We start from the raw sequence: 20052 nt of genomic DNA, 5'->3' as shown, positions 1-20052 counted from the left end.
CCCCCCCCCCTTTTCTCTCTCTAACTGCTGGATTTCTGCTCCTTCAGAAACACGTAAAAAGATAAGTAAGTAATTTACAAATTTATTTATTATTAATTTAAAAAAACCTAAATAGCTTCCTAACTCACACACATCTTAGACTGAAAGACTGAAATGCAATATTCTTCCTATTCACTTGTACATTGGTTTATCGGGTTTCGGGTTTTTTTGCCTATGTCTGCCCTTCTTCTGTCTTCCCTTCTTTCTCTGCAACCTACTCACCTTTGTGTTTTATTCTTTCTGTGTATTTGCTGTCAATCTTTTATTGTGTGCCAACATTGTGTATCTGTGTCTGATAGCATTGTAATCTGCTCCTCTGTGTATCTTTCTCTGAAAGAGAAAAGCAGAGATAAACAGTCAGACAACAGGGCCACCCTCCCTTACGAATGTGGAATTATGTCAAGATACTATTTGAGCAAGCCATACATGTCCCCATAGCTATCAGTACTTGAGCAATATCAATAGCAATAGCAGTTAGACTTATATACCGCTTCATAGGGCTTTCAGCCCTCTCTAAGCGGTTTACAGAGTCAGCATATTGCCCCCAACAACAATCCGGGTCCTCATTTTACCCACCTTGGAAGGATGGAAGGCTGAGTCAACCTTGAGCCGGTGAGATTTGAACCGCCGAACTGCAGAACTGCAGTCAGCTGAAGTAGCCTGCAGTGCTGCATTTAACCACTGTGCCACCTCGGCTCAGCACTTATACTCTCTTCCTTGTCACTTCGAGAGCAACAATCATATTAAGGGATTCCGTCCTACTTGGTTGGAGTTCTTTTGGTTTACGGAGACAAAACTGGAGTAGAGATAATAATATTGTAATCCTCAGGCTCAATCTCTGCAGAAACGAAATTTTATTTTGTTTATGGTCAGAAGTGCCTCTTTGCTCAAAGGAAGGATGCTTACAGGTCAGCTTGTATACTGCAGTAGCGTTTGTAGTGTTGGTAGCACCTTAAGGTGTGCACATATTAACACATGCAACAGCTCCCCAGGATGGGAAGAGTGGGCAGTCCTTTCATTTTTCTTCACAAGAGTAACTTGTGAAAAATCAAGGAGTTTATTTGGAGACATCACAGGAATGTTTCCCCCTATAGGTGACACTAACCCAGTGTTTCTCAACCTTGGCCACTTGAAGATGTCCGGACTTCAACTCCCAGAATTCCCCAGTCAGCAGTCGCTGGCTGGGGAATTCTGGGAGTTGAAGTCCAGACATCTTCAAGTAGCCAAGGTTAAGAAGCACTGCACTAACCTAATCTACTCCTATATATAATTCCCTCTTGGAATTCGAAGGGGAAGGGAAGGGAAATGTGTTTTGGCTAACGTCTAACAACTGGCACAAATCATTTTGAAAAGTATATTTTTGCTATCCTAAACTTCCAGGGAATGGAAATAAAATACATCGAAGAATATATGTGTGTGTGTGTGTGTGTGTGTGTGTGTGTGTGTGTGTATCTGTATGTAAGTATGTATGTATATATGTATATATGTATATTTTGTCTTACAGAAAGAGGGCAAAATCCTGAAAAAGTGAAGAAATCTGAAAGAGCATGGCTATCAGAGCCCTCTATAATACAAACTTCTCCAACGTCACTGAAGATACAGGTGGACAAAAACATTGCTGGAAATAGTCACTTGATAGAAAACAAATTTATGGAGACTACTAAAACGAACAACGGTGCTATTTCTGATGAAGACAGGTGCCTAGAAGGTTTTGCCGAGGCAGATTTTGCAACAAATAACATGGATCTTCTCAACAAAGAGCAGGAAGAGTTTGGTGAAAGTCTGCGAGATGTTTTGAAATGGATTAGGCCTCTTCCTCCTCTTCTGTCACCCATTCAGTTTTCACCTGCTACTACTCCAGTAAGTTCCAAAAGGGGATTAAAATTAAATATTTTACTTATTTAACTTCAGAGATTATGTCAACTCTTCTGGCTGGAGGTAATTTTTTGGCCAAAAGTAATATGAAAAAGACATTGATATCTGTGATGATCTTCTAGCCAGCAGTTATTTCTGGTAAAGAAGTTTTATAAGTTTCAAGATTGAACTTCTTTCTTTTTTTGGTGGGGGGGGGCTCTTTCAAAGATAAGAATTTCAGAATTTTAATAGATACTTTTTTTCTGTAGAGATAATGATGAAATTGATACACGAGAATCAGTGCATGTGGAGCAGAATATATTTCAGTTATAACATTTGCAACTATCTGAACAAAATTTGTTCCCATGTGACCAGATTCTTCCAGAGAACTCCAGAATGCACCTTTTCTCTATCGACTCTGCTGAAGTTCTTCCATATTATGTTATTCTGAAGGCAGATCATATTTTCCAAAATAAAATGTTGTTCATCAGAAATGATTTAAAGTACTTTGGACACAATATTCCAGATGAAATAAGCCTGTTCCAGTGCAATATCAGACCAGAATACTTCTAAGCATTTCTGATATTTAAGCAATATATTTTTCAGGCTAATTTTTGTAACAACTATATTATTAATTAGTACATTAATATTTACATTTTTTCTCTTTTAAGGACACTTTATTTGGAGAGATCACAGACTCCAGTGATGATGAAATGGAGCAGAACGCGCAAACACTTGAAAATATTATAGACGAATATGATGAGGAGAAACCAGCATCAGAAACTTTGCATCTGACAGAATTTTGCTCACAAGTTTTAAAAAACAGCAGTGTAAAGACTCATCTACAGGAATCACATGAAAGTTCCCAAAAATTAGAAAATGAAGAATCGATGCTGTCATCTGACTCCATGCTCAGAACATCAGAGTACCTTCATGAGAACAATACTAAATCAGAGACTGAAGAAAAACACCTAAATAAAGAATCTGACTTTGAACAAACGCACGCAGCCCCTGAAACAATATCTCCCAGTAGAGAGAAACTCAGTGAAAAAATGATTAGCAAAACAGAAATTGGGCATGTGCTGGAAAAGACTAATGATTTCGTTCAAAAGGAGGAAAAGAAAAGGTTAATTGAAACAAAAGATGATTGCGGTCAAGGATCCCAGGGCAGTGAAGAACAGCAAACCAAAGAACCTATTTCAACTGCTGAAAACCCACCAGTGACTTCTAAAAATGTGATGGATCCTTCCAATGATAAAGAAGGAAGAGTGATGGAGAGTGTATTTGAGGACCTCCAGACAGAATCTTACTCGGGAAAAGCAAGCCTACTTTGTGAAAAGCAAATTGAACATATAACAGTAAAAGGACAAAATGCAGCAGCTGAAAGAAATAACGAACCATTAATAGAAGGGGAAAAGAATGTCAGTAATTGTGAATTCCTCCCTGAAACAAATCTTAGTGAAAGAGTTGAGCAACCGGGTGCCAGCATAACGTGTGCGGAATCTATTGAAAAGAACTTTAATTCTTTGGAAGCATCTAACAAACCTCATTCTGTAGTGGAGACGGGCAACCAACAAAATGGAAGCAAGGTAAATGGAAAAAATGAGCAAGCTGATGTTGCAACATATATTGGAACATTAACTAGGGGTTTGAAGCAGTCATATCATGGCGGCGAAATAATTGAAGCCATGAATTATAGGTCCAGAAAAAACCTGTCTGATGGAGCTAGTGAGGGGACAAAGTTAGAAGATACACCAAAGGAAAAACATCTACAATTAGAACGGTTACTTGATGAAAATATATATATTAAATCAACACAAGAGGAATTAATTTGCAAAAGCAGTACCAAGTTACCAACCGAGGCATCTACTGCTGAAGACTCTTTGTTAAAATCTGAGGGATTCACTGAACCAAGTCAAGTACCCCTTGAAGTACACAATGCCACTGAAAATGCTTTTCAAGTGGGACAAGTTGAAAATGCAAACATTACACCCAAGAACATGTCCAAAGTAGAAAGCATTGGGAGTAGTTTAAACAGTTACACGGAAGACTTAAATCCGCTAAGAGAGAGGCTTATGGAGATAAATTATGAATCAAGAAAACTCGCTGAAGCGGGAACTATACAATCCCTTAAAGTAGGATTAAGTGAAAAAGATTCACGTAGTTCGATGCATGGGGATTCACAGTTTGAAAAAAATAGCTCAATGATCACAAATGAACTACCTGATACAAAAAAGTATGCCACGGAAGAAAAAGGCCTGAATTATTGTTCCGCTTCAAATGAAGCAGCTTCAGCACAGAACATGAGCAATAATACAGTTCAACCGATGCAAAATAGGTCACAGAGCAAAAATGGAGAAATTGAATCAGCCTTGTCTGTTATGACAGGTGATTCTGAGGCAAATATAGAATCTATGGATGTTGCTTCTCCCTCTCCTGACAAGGAAAATGCTGATCACACTGATCCACATCATTCTAAGGAAAATTGGAAGAATAAAAAATCAAAAGCTGTTGAATCGGAGGGAGATAAGATGTTGACTCAGAGAGATATAAAGTGGGATTACCACAATCCTAGTAATAAGAAAGATAAAATTGATTTTGAACAAGATAAAAATGATGGCACTTTCAACAAGCCCCAGGCATCCGTTACTCTTAAAAGTTGCAGTAAAGACAGCTCTGAAATGCTGTCTTCTGAGGGATATTGTCCAAACAATATTAAGAGCATAGATACTAATACAGAAAACAAATTGCTGCTGAATCATGGGGAACTTCTTATTCCCAGGGACGCGCGGTCAAGAAATGATACTATTAAAAATATCAATGAAAAAACAGCTAGGGATGCTGATGCTGTATCGAGTACTGAAATAAGGTCTAGAGGAATAGATGAAGTGTGTATGTTAGAAAATTCTGTTTCAGTGGGGAAGTCCTCTGTCACAGATTCATCGGAAGAAGAATTTTATCCAATAAGAAAAGTGAATTGCGCAAAAATACACCCAGGATGTGCAGTGTCCAGTGATATACCTTGTCCAATCAAAAATAGTGAAGCTAGTCTTCCCCCCAGTACGACTTCTTCAGATGGTGCCAGACATGAGGTGTTCCCTGTGGTCACGATAGAGGAATGCTCAAAAGATAAGGAAGCTAAAGTAGGTTACACTGACTCGTCTGTAAATGAAGGGGTTGAAAAGACATGGGAACATTCGTATGCAGCAGAATGGCCCTGCACTAATGAGAATACAACCTTAAAAACAGAACCCTCCTCTGCAATAGAAAAGTTAGAAGAAAATGCTTCAGTAATTACTTTATTGCCAAGTCAGGAGTTATCTAACAAGAAAACTATCTCTGGGAAGTCCTCTATGAATGATCCAGATGCTAATGATAATACAGCTGTACTACATACAAAATACCCTGTCGATAGGGAAGTCCATTCTGACTTACCTGTAGAAAAATCCAACATGGAATTAAAAAGGAGTGTTTCCACTTCGGAATCCAGATCAGATACAGACCACAGTTACATCCTGGCTTGTCACATTGATGATGGCAGTGATACGTCCCATAACAAGGCTCATGATATAAATAATGATAAAGGAAGCACTGCATCTAAGACCCACAGGACATCCATATCCCCTATCTCTGGGTCTTCCAATTCTAATAATAAACTACAAAAATTGCTATCAGGAAAATTGTCACCGCCGGTTCCTTCTGCAAAGAATAGAGTAGACCAAACATTCAACTCTTCAGACTTCGTCAAAGTTAAAGCGCAGGAAGAGATTAACGATAGTGATGATACCCATCTCCAGACCGTACCTATCTGTAAGAGAAAAAAGAAAAACCAGTCTGCCCTACCAGCTGAAACCATTCTAGCCAATGTAGATACTTCTACACGAACTATGTATTATCCAAAAACTTTAACAAAAATTATGCAAGAGATGGGCCCACCATTACCTCCGTTACTTCCACCTTTGCTAGCTACCCCTCCAAGAACTGTTCAGCACAGTTCCCCTGTAGCATCAACTTCAAGCCAATCTTCCTTACCATCTCCACTTGATGAACTGATTTCTCCTTTGCATAAAACCCCAGTTCCTCCTCTAACGTCAGCACTGCCACAGATCTCAAAACACAAGTCCTCTTCATCATCATCATCTTCCACTTTATCACCCTCTGAAATGTCAGTAGGTCAGAGAATGTTATCGTCCCCTCTTCAGTTTTGTTCCAGCACTCCTAAACATGCCCTTCCTGTTCCAGGTAGACTGCCTCCATCTACACCAAGCAATTCTGTTCCACCTGCGCCTCAGGAAAACTCCGTGAAAATTTTGGACAGTATGTATCCAGAATTATCTGCTCGGGCAAGAACACTCAATATCCTGAAAGGTAACATTCAGTTTAATAGGTCGTCTTCTCTAGATGGAAAGGGTAGCCATCAAATTAGTGGCTTTAAAGCAATTGCTTCCCCATCGACTGCTTTTGTGAAAACAAGGATCAGATTTAAATCTGATCCAGAGAAGCTGCTCTCCAATGTGAATGAGACAGGGAAAAGGAAGTTGCCATCTGTGACTATGCCAAAGAACGTCAAAAGACCATGTTTAGAGGGCAGCAGATCATCAACACTGAACCCCTGCTCAGAAGAGCGCTCCGATGGTGACCGACAGTGCATTCCTGATGGTGACTCTCTGGACAATGGGAATGCTATTAAGTCAACAGATGACTGTAATTCAAAATCACTTTCGGAAATGGAGAAAACGGAGGATCCTGATACGTCGGCTGTGACTGTAGCATTGGAAAAAGTTTCTGAAGCTTGCTTTGACCTGTTGCCTGTTATTCGTAGCCGTGTTCTTGTTGGTAATACATCAAAGGTTCCCATACTGAGAGATGAAGAGAAAGAAGTTGTTTATGAACTTGCTGTTGAAAAGAAGGTCAGCTTTATATCTCGTGTGTGTGTGTGTTTTTTCATTTATTAAAAGAAATAGTAAAAAAAAATTTCTGGAATAATACTTTGAGACTTAAGTCATGTTAGAAGAGGCATTTAAGAGTTCTTTTGATGATGTATCATTTCTAATTATCTAAAGATAAATATTGCTTCAATGAATAATATAGATTTTTTAAAATCAATCATAGCTACTATGCATAGGTATTTAGGTCCCAAAGGTGCTTCTTCAAAAGGCAGCTGGACTTTGTTTTTATTTGAAGACGTTTCTTCAAGGAAGCTTCTTGGATGAGAAGCAAAACATCTTCAAGGAAGAAGGAAAAGAGCCGAGGTGGCGCAGTGGTTAAATGCAGCACTACACGCTACTTCAGCTGACTGCAGTTCTGCAGTTTGGCTGTTCAAATCTCACCGGCTCAAGGTTGACTCAGCCTTCCATCCTTCCGAGGTGGGTAAAATGATGACCCGGATGGTTGGGGGCAATATGCTGACTCTGTAAACCGCTTAGAGAGGGCTGAAAGCCCTATGAAGCGGTATATAAGTCTAACTGCTAAAAAGTCCAGTTGCCTTTTGACAAAGCACTTTTGGGATCACCATGACTTGGATAATTGAGAATCTCCATTAGACATAGAGGTTTAGGGGTTTTGCTTAAATCAACATTTCTCCCCTCATTACTATCTCAGAGAATCTATGGGTTGAGGTCCTAATCCCAACATTAGCATTAGATTGTCACTTAGGGTACTTTTTTGAGTACTATAAAATGAAATAGCAATACTTCTTTGGAAGTGAAATGATGTCCCCATAAATCCAATGTGCTTTGAAGAGTGCTGTGCAGTTCAGCTTTGCATCCATGTAAATTTCAGTTAGAGAAAGGAAGTGCTTTTCTTAAAAAAAAACTTATCCCTCCTTTGAATATTTGTCCTCCTTTTGGCTATATCACATATATCAAAGGTTGGCCTGTCCTATTGTTTAAAATTCTACTGGATGATCTAAAGGTCAAGTACCTTGGCGTGGGTTACTGTTTTAAAGATCTTAATTTGTTTAGTTTAACTTTTAATTTTTGCTGCTATATAGATCTTTAGAATGTATTTTGCAAGAATTCCATATTGTTTATGTGGCAGGACTACAGTTGTGTGATTAGGCATAAGTGAAAGGTTTTCTAGAGCAGTGTTTCTCAACCTTGGCAACTTGAAGATGTCTGGACTTCAACTCCCAGAATGAGTTGAAGTCCAGACATCTTCAAGTTGCCAAGGTTGAGAAACACTGTTCTAGAGAATCCCAAAGGTTCTTTTTTCCAACAGACAACAGGACACTCTTTGTTTTTTCCTTGAAGAAGCTTCTTCAGAACTGTAATTTAGTTGGTCTTTTCTGAAAAGCAGTGCCTTTTCAATCCACCAGGCAGAAATCACTTCTAATTGGAAATGTTTGGCAAAGAATTGTCCAGAGCCCACTCTGAAGAAGATGGATGGTTAAGAAGTGTGAAATATCAATCTATCTTTTTCATATAATGTTTATACAATACTACTAAGATGTGGCCTTCCCCAGAGCCACCTCTCTTTTTCCATCCATTATTCATATATCCCATCCCATTCATGTCCACCACAAATTGCATAAGACTTGAACTAAATCATCCAGAAAGGGCTAATTTTTTTTTAATAATCAAAGATTTGATATAAAAGCAAGAATTAGAACTAAAGATCATAATGGGAATAGGAGATGATACATTAATAGCACTAGATAGGCATGGCCAAACTTCAGGGGAATCATTTTGAGGGCTTGGGGTATTTTTAGGTGCGTTGATCTTAAATTAAGGTTTGCCCAGATTTTCCCCCCCTTTGGGAAACCACAGCACCTTTTCTAAGTTGTTTGCCATAATTTCTGAGAGCTGCAGGTAAAGGTTTTAAAGGATCAAATAGTGGCACAATATGTAAGTAAAACTAGGACACCAATTGACTTGATAGGAACTAAGCGTTGGTGAATTGCTACTTAACTCAGCCTATCAGATTTCCCCGTATAATCAATTGTTCAAAAAACATTTTACAATGGTATTATCAATGTGATAGCGGAGTTTTTAAAAGTAACCATTTTCAGAGAGTTATTAACCAATTTGTGAAAGGAAGTAATTGACCTAAAACTGACTCAAGGAAAAGGATGCAGTTCTTGAGGACTATAATGAAACTTATAGTAAGTACAGTGTCAGATATTTTATGGATTCAGTGCCACCTGACTTTCATAGATGATGTCTTTCCACAAATGGATTAACTTAACTTTTAATTTTTAATAAATTTATATGCCGCCCAATCCCGTAGGACTCCAGGCGGTTTACAGAAACAAGATTAAAATAAGGAGTTAAAAATAGGAAAAGAGAAACAATTTAAAAATAGAAAAAAGAGAAACAATTTAAAAACGACGCACCATACACTCAATCTGAGTGGGGCTGGACCTCATTCATGAGGTCAGCAGCCCCAGGCCTGCCGGAATAGCCAGGTTTTAGTGGCTTTTCGGAAGGCCGAGAGAGTGGGAAGGGTCCGGAACTCTGCGGGTAGATCGTTCCACAGGGTCGGAGCAGCAACAGAGAAGGCCCTCCCCTGAGGGGCCACCAGCCGGCATTGTCCGGTCGACAGTACCCGGAGAAGGCCTAGTCTGTGAGTTCTTATCGGCCGTTGGGAGGTATGTGGCAGGAGGCGGTCTCTCAGATATCCAGGTCCTAGGCCATGTAGGGCTTTAAAGGTAATGACCAGCACCTTGAAGCGCGTTCGGAGACCGATCGGAAGCTTTAAAATCGGATGATTTTAAAGTTGCCTCCAGCAATATACAAAATATAACTTCGAACCTTTTCAATGAAAATACTTTTTAGTCTTTAGTGCCATGAGAAAATGGAAATAGGAAGCACCAATTGCTACCGGTAGATTTGAAAATCATGATACTGTAGTTGATAGAAGCAAAAGAAGACGACTAGCAAATTCTGCTTATTTAAGACCCTTACATAACCATAGATAGCTCTTACTCAGTTGACACTGGATCTAAGTAAAAAGGCAGGAGAAAGTCCAAGCAATAGATTCTTCTGTAGTGTATTTAATGAGAGATACCAAAGGACAGTGCAGTGCTTTGGATTCAAAGGGGAAAAAAATGCTGGGGAGCACAGATGGACATTTATGTAGTATCTGTCAAGAATTCGTTACAGTAGCTGTATCTTTTCTCAGCATTGAGTCTATTCTTCCTTGTATTGATAAATTGCTAATTCTGGAGATCATTGTTCTATCTGTTCATTTTACTATTGCTTTCTCATTACGCTGACACTTGTTGAAACTCAAAAGCAAATAATGTTTTGCATTTATAGTCCTTAGCTGAGCCAGCTTTACAGACTATTCTAAATAAACTGAAAAAGCAGAAGACATCCTTGGGCCACAATTATATTCAGTCCCTCTGCAGGATCTATGTTGGAATATGCCATCAGCTTGGAGACTTAGAAAAAGCACGCCTCTTCTGCTACACTCTACTTAAGGAAGGTATAGTATAACTTGCAGTTTATGTGTTGTTATAAAGTACCAAGTATCTAGAAGATTCAGAAGCATAACCAATTAGATAACTATTTCAGTTAGAGACAGAAGACTCAAAAAACTCCTGTGAATAACACTAACTTTATGCCTCATAAACATCCAGCTTACTGCTTCAGAATATTTGACTGGCCTTCATTTAAAACATTCTCAACCCTGAACTATATTTTTCAGGCAAGAACAGTCTGTGATCCTACTCTTAATTGCAAACTATTAGGTTGGAATAATTTCCTACCTTTCTTCTGCTGGATTGTTATAGGAAGCTACTCTTGAGGCCATTCAGAGATCCAAACTGAGGCACCTACTTTTATTTATTTTAATTATTCAAATCTGGGTGACCAACCCTTGGTGAGTTTTATTTTTTTAATAAAAAGAATGTTCAGGCTTTGATTGCCATAGGGTGATGGAGCTGGAATTTTGGCCTGTATTAAAATATTTCATGATCATAGGGGAGAGGATTCGAATAGTTGCAGAGTTTAACTCACTTTAACCCTTCTTTTAATAAAATGGGTTTGTCAAAAAAAATATATCAGCAATTTGATCTGGAATGCTTTAGAGATCACAACCATTGCACTAATGGCTACAGATTAGCCAGTTCTCTTTTAAATTCTCGGTTTTATATTATCATTGAAAGTAGGAGAAGCTGACTGCCAGCAATGTGGGCAGAATCATTTCTCTCTTTGAGACAGAGAGGATGCACTGCCCCATTTTGTAGCAGGCATCATTTGTATCATTATTATACTATTAAATATTTCTATCCCGTCTTTTATATATAACCAAATGTTCTGACCCCCCCTTCATACACCAAAGCACGCCAAGAAAAAGATACTTCAAGGATTTATTAACACACAGACTAGGCCTTGGCAACAATCCAGCACAGACTAACCTGGCCAGCCTGCCAAGCTAGCCACGATAGCTTCTCCAGCTCTAGTAAATATGTTGATTCCTGCGATGAGCGTGTGGAAAGTCATTCCTTTTATAGTCTTGAGAAGAGCCTAATTACCACCAGCTGAGTTCAATTATCTCCTGTAACTGTGTAACTGTTCCTTATGCCTATTAGCCCTCCGTTGCCAGGCATCCAGGACCAACTCCCTTGTCTCCTCCCCACTGCTCCAATACATGACGTCAGGATCACACTCCCTTGTCTCCTCCCCACTGCTCCAAGGCTCAGGCGCCTCCTGGTAGCCAACCAGCCTCTCTGCGCCCTGCTCTGAGTCGAAACCCTGTCCAGGGTCCTCCACATCTTCCAGAGCTGACTCATAGGGCTCCTCGCTGTCGGAGTCTGGTGGCAGCTCCAACAGCTCCTGCTGGGCCACAACAACCAAAGATGGCAAATGTACCTAGTACTTCTCCCCCAGTTTTTTTCTTAACAGCAACAACCCTGTGCGGCAACTTTTATGCCTAAGGGAGGTCTAGTCATTTTTTTTTCCTTTTGTTTAATTTTTCTTTATCCCTTCCAGATTTCCCACGGTCTGAGCAGTTGATATTGTTTATTGCAAATATATGGAGTGAAGTGTTCTGCTCTGAAAGTGTGATCAACAAAGCAATCCAGTTAGTAGTTAGACAGCGTGCAAAAGGAGATGTGTTGAAATGCCTGAAAACCTACCTCAATTGGGAAGAGGTACAAATATTTGATGTTTTCTTTGTGTGTAATGAAAGGACAGACTCCACATTGATTTCTTAGTGATTATATAAGATCAGAATCCCATTTGATTTATCTTTTAAGATACAAAGGGCAATGTTGCGTACTTCTTTGATTATCTGTTGCTCAAATGCTGGTTTCCAAAAAGTAATACGAATTCCCCCCCAAAAAAAGTTAGAAATGCAGATTTGATGTTTGCCAAAGCAGTTATCTCTAAGCAGTTATACTTAATTTACTTCTTTTACAGTTTTTTTGTAAGTTAGAAAGTTACAAAAGTTAGAAATGCAGATTTGATCTTTGCCAAAGCAGTTATCTCTAAGCAGTTATACTTAATTTACTTCTTTTACAGTTTTTTTTGTGTGTGTTGTTTGTTTGTTGGGAGATTGTTATATATTTTCTAAAGGAAACAAGCATTTTTTATCTCCTGGATCAGAATTCAGTACTTTCATATATTTTTCTGTCATAGAAATTTAATTTAAGCTAAATTCATGTTTTTATTGTCTTTCTTCGCCTTAGAGTGCACCAGTAGATATTAGTATGATGATTTCCAGTCTGCTTTGGGCAATACAGTTGTGTCCACAAATGGAATTTCAGCTAAGTGAAAAATATGGAGAAGATCTGAAAGAGAATACATGGCAATATGTGTTTGCTATTGACCTCTTATGCTCCTATCAAAAGTGGTGCTGGACCCATGATAATATCATAAGGTACCATGTTTAATTTCATATTTCTACATACAGTACCACTCTAGACCAGTGTTTTCAAACTTAGCAGCTTTAAAACGTGTTGACTTCAGCTCCCAGAATTCCCCATTCACTTATCTCCATGGCCAACTTGACATCTGTGGCAGCCAAGAAGCCAGCCTTTTTATTGATGTCAAGATGTACAACGGCTTTGGGAGAATCTTCCCTTTATTGAGTACCTCAGTAATTCACTCCAGAGCTCAAATAAACCCTTCAATTCCTCTTTCCCAATTCTAACAGTGGAAGGCTGTTCTGACCCCCCTCGTCCTACACTAACACACACTCCGAGCCAAAGATAAGTTACGGCATTTAATTAACAGAAAGACAGGTCCTTGGCAGCAAACTGGCACAGACAAGCATGGGCAGCAATCCAGCACAGATAAGCCGTGGCAGCAATCCAGCCTGCCAAGCTCGCAATAATGTTCTCCGACATTAGTTCCTGCGTTGACTTCTGCAAGAGGGGCATGTGCACAAGCAGTCCTTTTATAGTCTGGAGAGGAGCCTAATGACCACCAGCTGAGTGCAATTACCTCCTGTACTTGCGCAACTGTTCCTGACGCCTATTAGCTCTTCGGTGCCGGGCATCCAGGAACAACTCACTGCTGACCTCAGGCTCACACTCCCTTGTCTCCTCCCCACTGGTCCAAGGCTCAGGCACCTCCTGGTGGCCAACCAGCCTCTCTGCGCCCTGCTCGGAGTCGGAACCCTGTCCAGGGTCCTCCACATCCTCCAGAGCCGACTCATCGGGCCCCTCGCTGTCGGAGTCTGGTGGCAGCTCCAACGGCTCCTGCTGGGCCACAACAGAAGACTATCTACCGTTATTTTCCCCCAAACAGTGTGAACATCAGCCAATGTAACTGATTGCATGTTAAGGGAAGGATTGGAATAGAGAGGCTTTCTGTACGGCAGAGAATAGATGCCTAACGGCAGCAAGGAAAAAAAGTAAGGTGGGAAAGGCTTATTGTTTTGTACTAGCATTAGTTGAAATCATCTCAAGCAAAAGCTTTTTGTCTTTCAGAAGAATTTGGCAGACTGTGCTAGCTTTGAACAAGAATGTGCCTGTAATTCTCGATTTTCTTTCATAGCAAAGAGCTGTGGCCAATCATGGATAATTGGATAAAGAACAGGAATGGCAATGGAAGCATTTCCTCCTCTTCTAATATAATCATTGCCACTGTGCTGAGACTGATTGGTAAGCATGTGGGATTTTCACTGCAGATATCAGGCTCTTAGATAGCAGTTAGCAATAGCAATAGCAGTTAGACTTATATACCGCTTCATAGGGCTTTCAGCCCTCTCTAAGCGGTTTACAGAGTCAGCATATTGCCCCCAACAAGAATCCGGGTCCTCATTTTACCCACCTCGGAAGGATGGAAGGCTGAGTCAACCTTGAGCCGGTGAGATTTGAACAGCCGAACTGCAGAACTGCAATCAGCTGAAGTAGCCTGCAGTGCTGCATTTAACCACTGCGCCACCTCGGCTCAGTGGTTTCCCCCCTTTTATCTCCTACACCTCCTTAGGCGAACTGATGAAATATTGTAATCAGCTGCAGGTGATTTAAGACAGTTTCTTAGTATTAAGGAGTAAATAGTCTTTTTTTCCTATCTTTAATAATGACAGGATGGTCCTTAAATTCTAAAGAGTGAGAATATATAAAAGTCACATCGTTCTCCACCTTATTGCTCCACGACACACCCAACAAGTATATTTATAGTCTGACACTTCAATTCCCCACATAAGGCAAAGATGATAGAAGTTTTTTTCTCATTGAACTGAGGGATATCCAGGATGAGTGAACTCAGCGTCCGTGCTCAGATTTGATACATGATATGTTCCATTTCTTTCCAACAAAAGTTCTACTTTTTTTAAAAGGCAAACTGAGTGCAAAAAGTCCCTCATTTCCAGAAGTCCTTTCTGCCAATTATTTTTTGTCTCTTTCTTCTCCTTTCTTGCCTCTGAACTTTCATAGCACCACAAAGGAAGTGTGTGCTCAGGAAAATATCCAAGGAGGAAGGCAAAGCAGGTCAGTCATGAGAGGAAAAGAAAAGAAAGAAAGAGAAAGAAAGAAAGAAAGAAAGAAGGAAGGAAGGAAGGAGAAGGAAGAAGGAAGGAAGGAAGGAAGGAAGGAAGGAAGAAAGAAAGAAAGAGAAAGAAATAAATAAATAAAGAAGGAAGGAAAGAAGGAAGGAAGGAGGAAGGAAGGAAGAAGGAAGGAAGGAAAGAAAGAAAGAGAAAGAAAGAAAGAAAGAAAGAAAGAAAGAAAGAAAGAAAGAAAGAAAGAAAGAAAGAAGAAAGAAAGAGGCCCCTAACGGGTCTTTTGTGTTATACGGTATAAGTGGCACACTATTAAACTGTTTCCCTCCAATTTTCCTTGGTAGACTCATGGCCACATTAACACTTTATGAGCTGTAAACTATCAAGGAAAAAAAACTTGGAAATGGAGCTTTTTTTTAACAGAATACCATTTCAGCATCTCATCTACGGTACCATGTGGAACCATTCAGTTACATGAGCCCCCAACTGCAACCTACAGCAGTACAGCTATGAGGCAGGTTGAGCAGATAATTGAGAAATAAATCTGTTACTTCTTTTTTCTTTTCTTTTTTTTGACACTTTGTAGGTCGTCTAGGACAAATAGGTCTGAGAGAAGGATTTTTCCCTGCTGTGGAAAATATCAGTTCTGTTATTGGAGCCTTTCTACAGCACGCAAAGGAAAAAGGTAATAATCCTATGTATTGCATGGTAGTTAGCAAAATGAATTGTCTTGTCAGCCATCCCGGTAAGTCTTTTTTCCTTTAAGTAAGGAGAGTTGGGAAATGAGTTGGATTGGGATATAACAGTAGGGCTACACAAGAATCACATAGATTCTTATCTCCCCTCTGATGCAAGCAGCAAGGGTGGCAGGTGGTTTGTATCTATTTATTTCCTGTTCAGTAGTCTTGCTCAGAAAACTGTGCCACTGTTACCTGTAATATGAATACATATAAAATGTTCGCTATAAAAAGAGTGACATAGAATTTGGTGGAAGGGAGGGCACTGTTCAAAATGGGAAAAGACAAGAAAAAGGCCAGCAGAGAAAATAAAATAGAAGTTAATACAGTGGGAGGCATTGGGGATGGGGGGGTTCAGCGACAAATGCGCGCTCGACAAAAGCGTGCCGACGAAACCGCGGCGACAAAAACCGTAAGTTCGAAATCGCGCTGACAAATGAGCGTAGAAGCGCGTCGACAACAGCGCGCCGACAAAAGCGCGCCTTCAACGAACAAGTAATAACAACCGAATAACCCTAAACATAACACTAAACCTAACCCTAAACAGAACCCTGAACCTAACCCTTACCTTAACTGAAATCGTGCTTTTGTGGGCGCGGTTTTGTCGGCGCGTTGTTGTGGGCACGTGTATGATGTTGCGGTTTTTGTTCCCGTGGTTTCGGCGACGCGCTTTTCACGTGCGCGCATTTGTCGGGTCACAGAGGTGGGGAAATGAAAAAAAAATCTTTAATCAAAATAAGAAATTGAACTATGTTGTAGAGAGGAGAAAAATGGAAAGCTGGATAAATGAATTGACAGAGGATAAAGTAAAAATGCAAATGAGGACAGTGAAACCGTGGTTATTCCCAGAGGACTACTTGGGGAGTGTTACTCAATCCCACAAGTTTGCTCCAACCAGACAAGACAGTTCAGGCTGCCATGTTTCTCTCTGGCACTAAGCAGGGACCCAAAAAAGAAAACCAAAAATAATCTAATTGAAAAGCACAGAGGTGGTTTAAAGTCAATAACTGATAGTTTAAGCATATTGAGTCATCTTATCCCAGGATACAAAGTAACGCCAAATATATCTGCTGGAACTGGTATGTATTTAATTAGGAAACATACAGCAACAAAGGAAACACAATTGGATGTTGGGCTTAGAGAAGAAGGCTTAGAGCAGGGGTAGTCAACCTTTTTATACCTACCGCCCACTTTTGTATCTCTGTTAGTAGCAAAATTTTTGAACCGCCCACTGGTTCCACAGTAATGGTGATTATAAAGTTGGGAAGTCAATTAAATTTGAAAAAGGAAAGTGCTTCAGTATCGGACAAAACCTGTACCACCCACCATGAAAGCTGGAATGCCCACTAGTGGGCGGTAGGGACCAGGTTGACTACCACTGGCTTAGAGGAAAGGGACAATAGGTTCGGTTCTCCAAAAAATGGGGACTGAGCTTTAACTGTAAAAAGCTAGGCAAAGAATCAAGTACATTAAAAATAAAATATATATTTACGTTGAAGTCTGCATGTGATTTACCTTATTAAAATCTGGGAAAATTCATATTTTCTAACCTGGAGTGGGCTTAAGGGCATTCCACCCACCTCTGTTCCCAGTAAGATCCAAAGAACAAAACCTCCAACAACTTATTTATTGTTCATTTAACTTCAGTTTTTGCAAATGGAGTTTCTTACTAGAAGTACAAGACATAAGTTACAGTTTACAGTTACTTTTATGTATTCTGATCCAGTTGGGATCCTTACTGGCTTTCTTGGAGTCAATTTTATTTACTTATTTAAAACATTTATATAACCATCCATCTTACAACCAAATGTAACTGGTTCCCAACCGAAAGTATACACAACATAAAAACCATAATAAAACTAAATACTTTTAAAACCGTGAAAATAACAGAAACCTGTCACCAAAATCATATGGCCTCTTCTCCCAGGACTTGGGAGAAGAGCCTGGTCATCAAAGCCTTACAGAAGGCGTAGCATAATGTCCTTTATATCTACTCCTTCCTAAATGAAACATCTGAAAGATTTCATACCAGATTTCATTTCACTCCAGGCATTTTGTATGTCTGTATGTGTATATACACCCCCATGCTATGGGTATATCCACAGAATGTACCAAGTTCTGTTTTTGGAACAAGGTGCAACGCCCTATTCTTTCCAGCACATTAAATTCCCAGCATGCATATTAGAGAGACTGCTCTCGGAAGGGAAGTTGGGCTTGAAGATGTTGCAAATTACAAGGTGTCCGTTTTCAGTGAACCAGTAAAAGGTTTTCCTGAATCAATAGCAATAGCAATAGCAATTAGACTTATATACCGCTTCATAGGGCTTTCAGCCCTCTCTAAGCAGTTTACAGAGTCAGCATATTGCCCCCAACAACAATCCGGGTCCTCATTTTACCCACCTCGGAAGGATGGAAGGCTGAGTCAACCCTGAGCTGGTGAGATTTGAACAACCGAACTGCAGAACTGCAGAAGTAGCCTGCAGTGCTGCATTTAACCACTGTGCCACCTCGGCTCTCATTCCACATGAGGCTTGCATGTCCTACAAGTCATAGGATAGCCCTATTTTTGAGCTCCTGGTAGTAGGACCAATATTATTCTAATAGTTGCATGTTGCCGCAGTGATTTAAAATTCCCTTTAGTCAAGGGTACTATTGATTGTTACATTTCCATCTTTTCCAGATGTGGCCTGGGGTGTCCAGTTAGCAGCCGCATATGCACTCTTTGATTTGGGACCTAGCAATCCATCCAAAATCCTGGAGGCCATCCATGCATGGAAAGCAGTAAACACCATCAGCCTTCCCTCTGCTGTTCTAAATGGCATAAGTGAAGTCAATAGTCTACTAACATGCACAGAAGAACAGAAGATTGTTCATTAGCATAAGGTTTCCAATAGAAAATGGAGGCACTTCCTCCGAAGCAGAAGAGACTTTGAGGGACAGCAGAAAGTATGAATTCTTGCATAGGTATATTCATAGCCAATATATCCTGAAATAGGTTACTTTGCAGATGAGTGTGTCCTTATATTACTAGCATAGGAAATAAATGGCAGACTGTCTTGTGTACTAGCTCTCTTTGGTTCACCGACAAATGCGCGCTCGACAAAAGCGCACCGACGAAACCGTGGGGAGAAAACCAAGAGTTCGAAATTGTGGCAACGAATGAGCGAAGAAGCGTGCTGACAACAGCGCGCTCTAAACCTAACCCTAAACCTTACCCTTACCCCAACCCTTACCTTAACCGTAATCGTGCTTCTGTCGGCACTTTTGTCGGCACGCCTTTGTGGCCGCGCTGTCGACATTGCAGTTTTATCGCCATGGTTTCGTCGGCGCACTGTTGTTGGGCACGTATTTGTCGGGTCATGGCTTTCTTTAAATCAGAAAAAAAAATCATTTATGAAAATAAGTGTTCTCTTAGATATGATCTTCCAAATTGGGAGTCATATGCTTTTATAGGCCAAATGGTCTCCAGAGTATCTTCATTGGAAATTAGTTGAAATCTTTTTTAAGTAAACTGAGTTTGTCCATTGATTATGTTTAAGCATGCTAACTTCAGAGAATTGGATTGGTTTTTTTTTCTAAAAAAAAGTCTGTTCCTAATAGTGTGAACATTCCTCCCACTTCTTTCTTTAAATGGATATTATAAATCCCTGTTGTTTCAAAATACTGCATATTTTCTTATTAGAAAATGGCACTAGGACAAAAGAGAGATATTTGTGTCATGGGAAGTGATGTACCTCTCAACTTTAAAATAGATTTGTTTCTACTGTAAATGTCTTAATCTAGACCAAATCATGACTTTAAAAAAATACTAGCAGTAGCCCTCCTGCTTTTAATTATTTAAAGGAGGCATAATGTGTTTTCTGCAATATTTAACCTCCACATTATATATAGAATATTGAGATGACTTCTCTATGAGAATTTGTATATATGTTATATTCAAATAATGTGTTTCACATTGCACGTTGTTCCAGTTTCGGAACTTTATTATCTGTATATAGAAATGAGAAAGAAAGACACTTGCACTGCTCAATGAAGTTTCATTTATTTTCACTTATATATAAAAATATAAACACTTTTTTCCTAATAAATATGGTTTGTGTCTTTCCTAGCTGCATAGTTTTCATGCCAAGTGTTGCTAATCCTAACTGCCAAAGCATCATACAACTACTGTCAAAATTTGAATATATAATATGTATAATATAACATTTCCTTCCACCTGCACATGAAAAAAGTATTATCTTTTTTGTTTTAATGAGTATTTCAGTAATTTATAGTGAGTTACTCTATCTCTGCTTTTGAATGTACTTGAAGCATCTAACTCAATCAATTATACAACCATCCAAAATATCTAAAAATTAAAAAAATCATTAAGTTACAACAAATCTGCACTGTGAATGTCAGCATCAAAATATTAATTAGCAAATGTCCCAAGTAACCTTTTTTTTAAAAAAAATAAAACTATAGTGGGAAAATTGATCCTTTTTTACAATAGGATTTCAAATTAGCAGCTGCAGTAAATATCACTACG

The 20052-nt window shown here is 39.5% G+C and overlaps 1 protein-coding gene across 1 annotated transcript in view; it reads left to right on the top strand.

Annotated features, from left to right (window-relative positions):
- Nucleotides 1-19632, top strand: part of ICE1 (interactor of little elongation complex ELL subunit 1) — a 41810-nt gene extending 22178 nt beyond the window's left edge. Inside the window, exons 12-20 of the mRNA XM_032219788.1 lie at nt 48-65; nt 1544-1899; nt 2565-6803; nt 10152-10320; nt 11829-11989; nt 12527-12717; nt 13839-13945; nt 15374-15472; nt 18205-19632. Coding sequence (XP_032075679.1) covers nt 48-65; nt 1544-1899; nt 2565-6803; nt 10152-10320; nt 11829-11989; nt 12527-12717; nt 13839-13945; nt 15374-15472; nt 18205-18401 — 5537 coding nt within the window. The 3' untranslated portion in view covers nt 18402-19632. The remainder of the gene's footprint in view (nt 1-47; nt 66-1543; nt 1900-2564; nt 6804-10151; nt 10321-11828; nt 11990-12526; nt 12718-13838; nt 13946-15373; nt 15473-18204) is intronic.
- Nucleotides 19633-20052: the final 420 nt, after the last annotated feature.

Source organism: Thamnophis elegans, chromosome 6, assembly GCF_009769535.1.
Source record: "Thamnophis elegans isolate rThaEle1 chromosome 6, rThaEle1.pri, whole genome shotgun sequence".
NCBI classification, from domain to species: Eukaryota; Metazoa; Chordata; class Lepidosauria; order Squamata; family Colubridae; genus Thamnophis; species Thamnophis elegans.
This window is presented reverse-complemented; position numbering and strand designations above follow the sequence as displayed.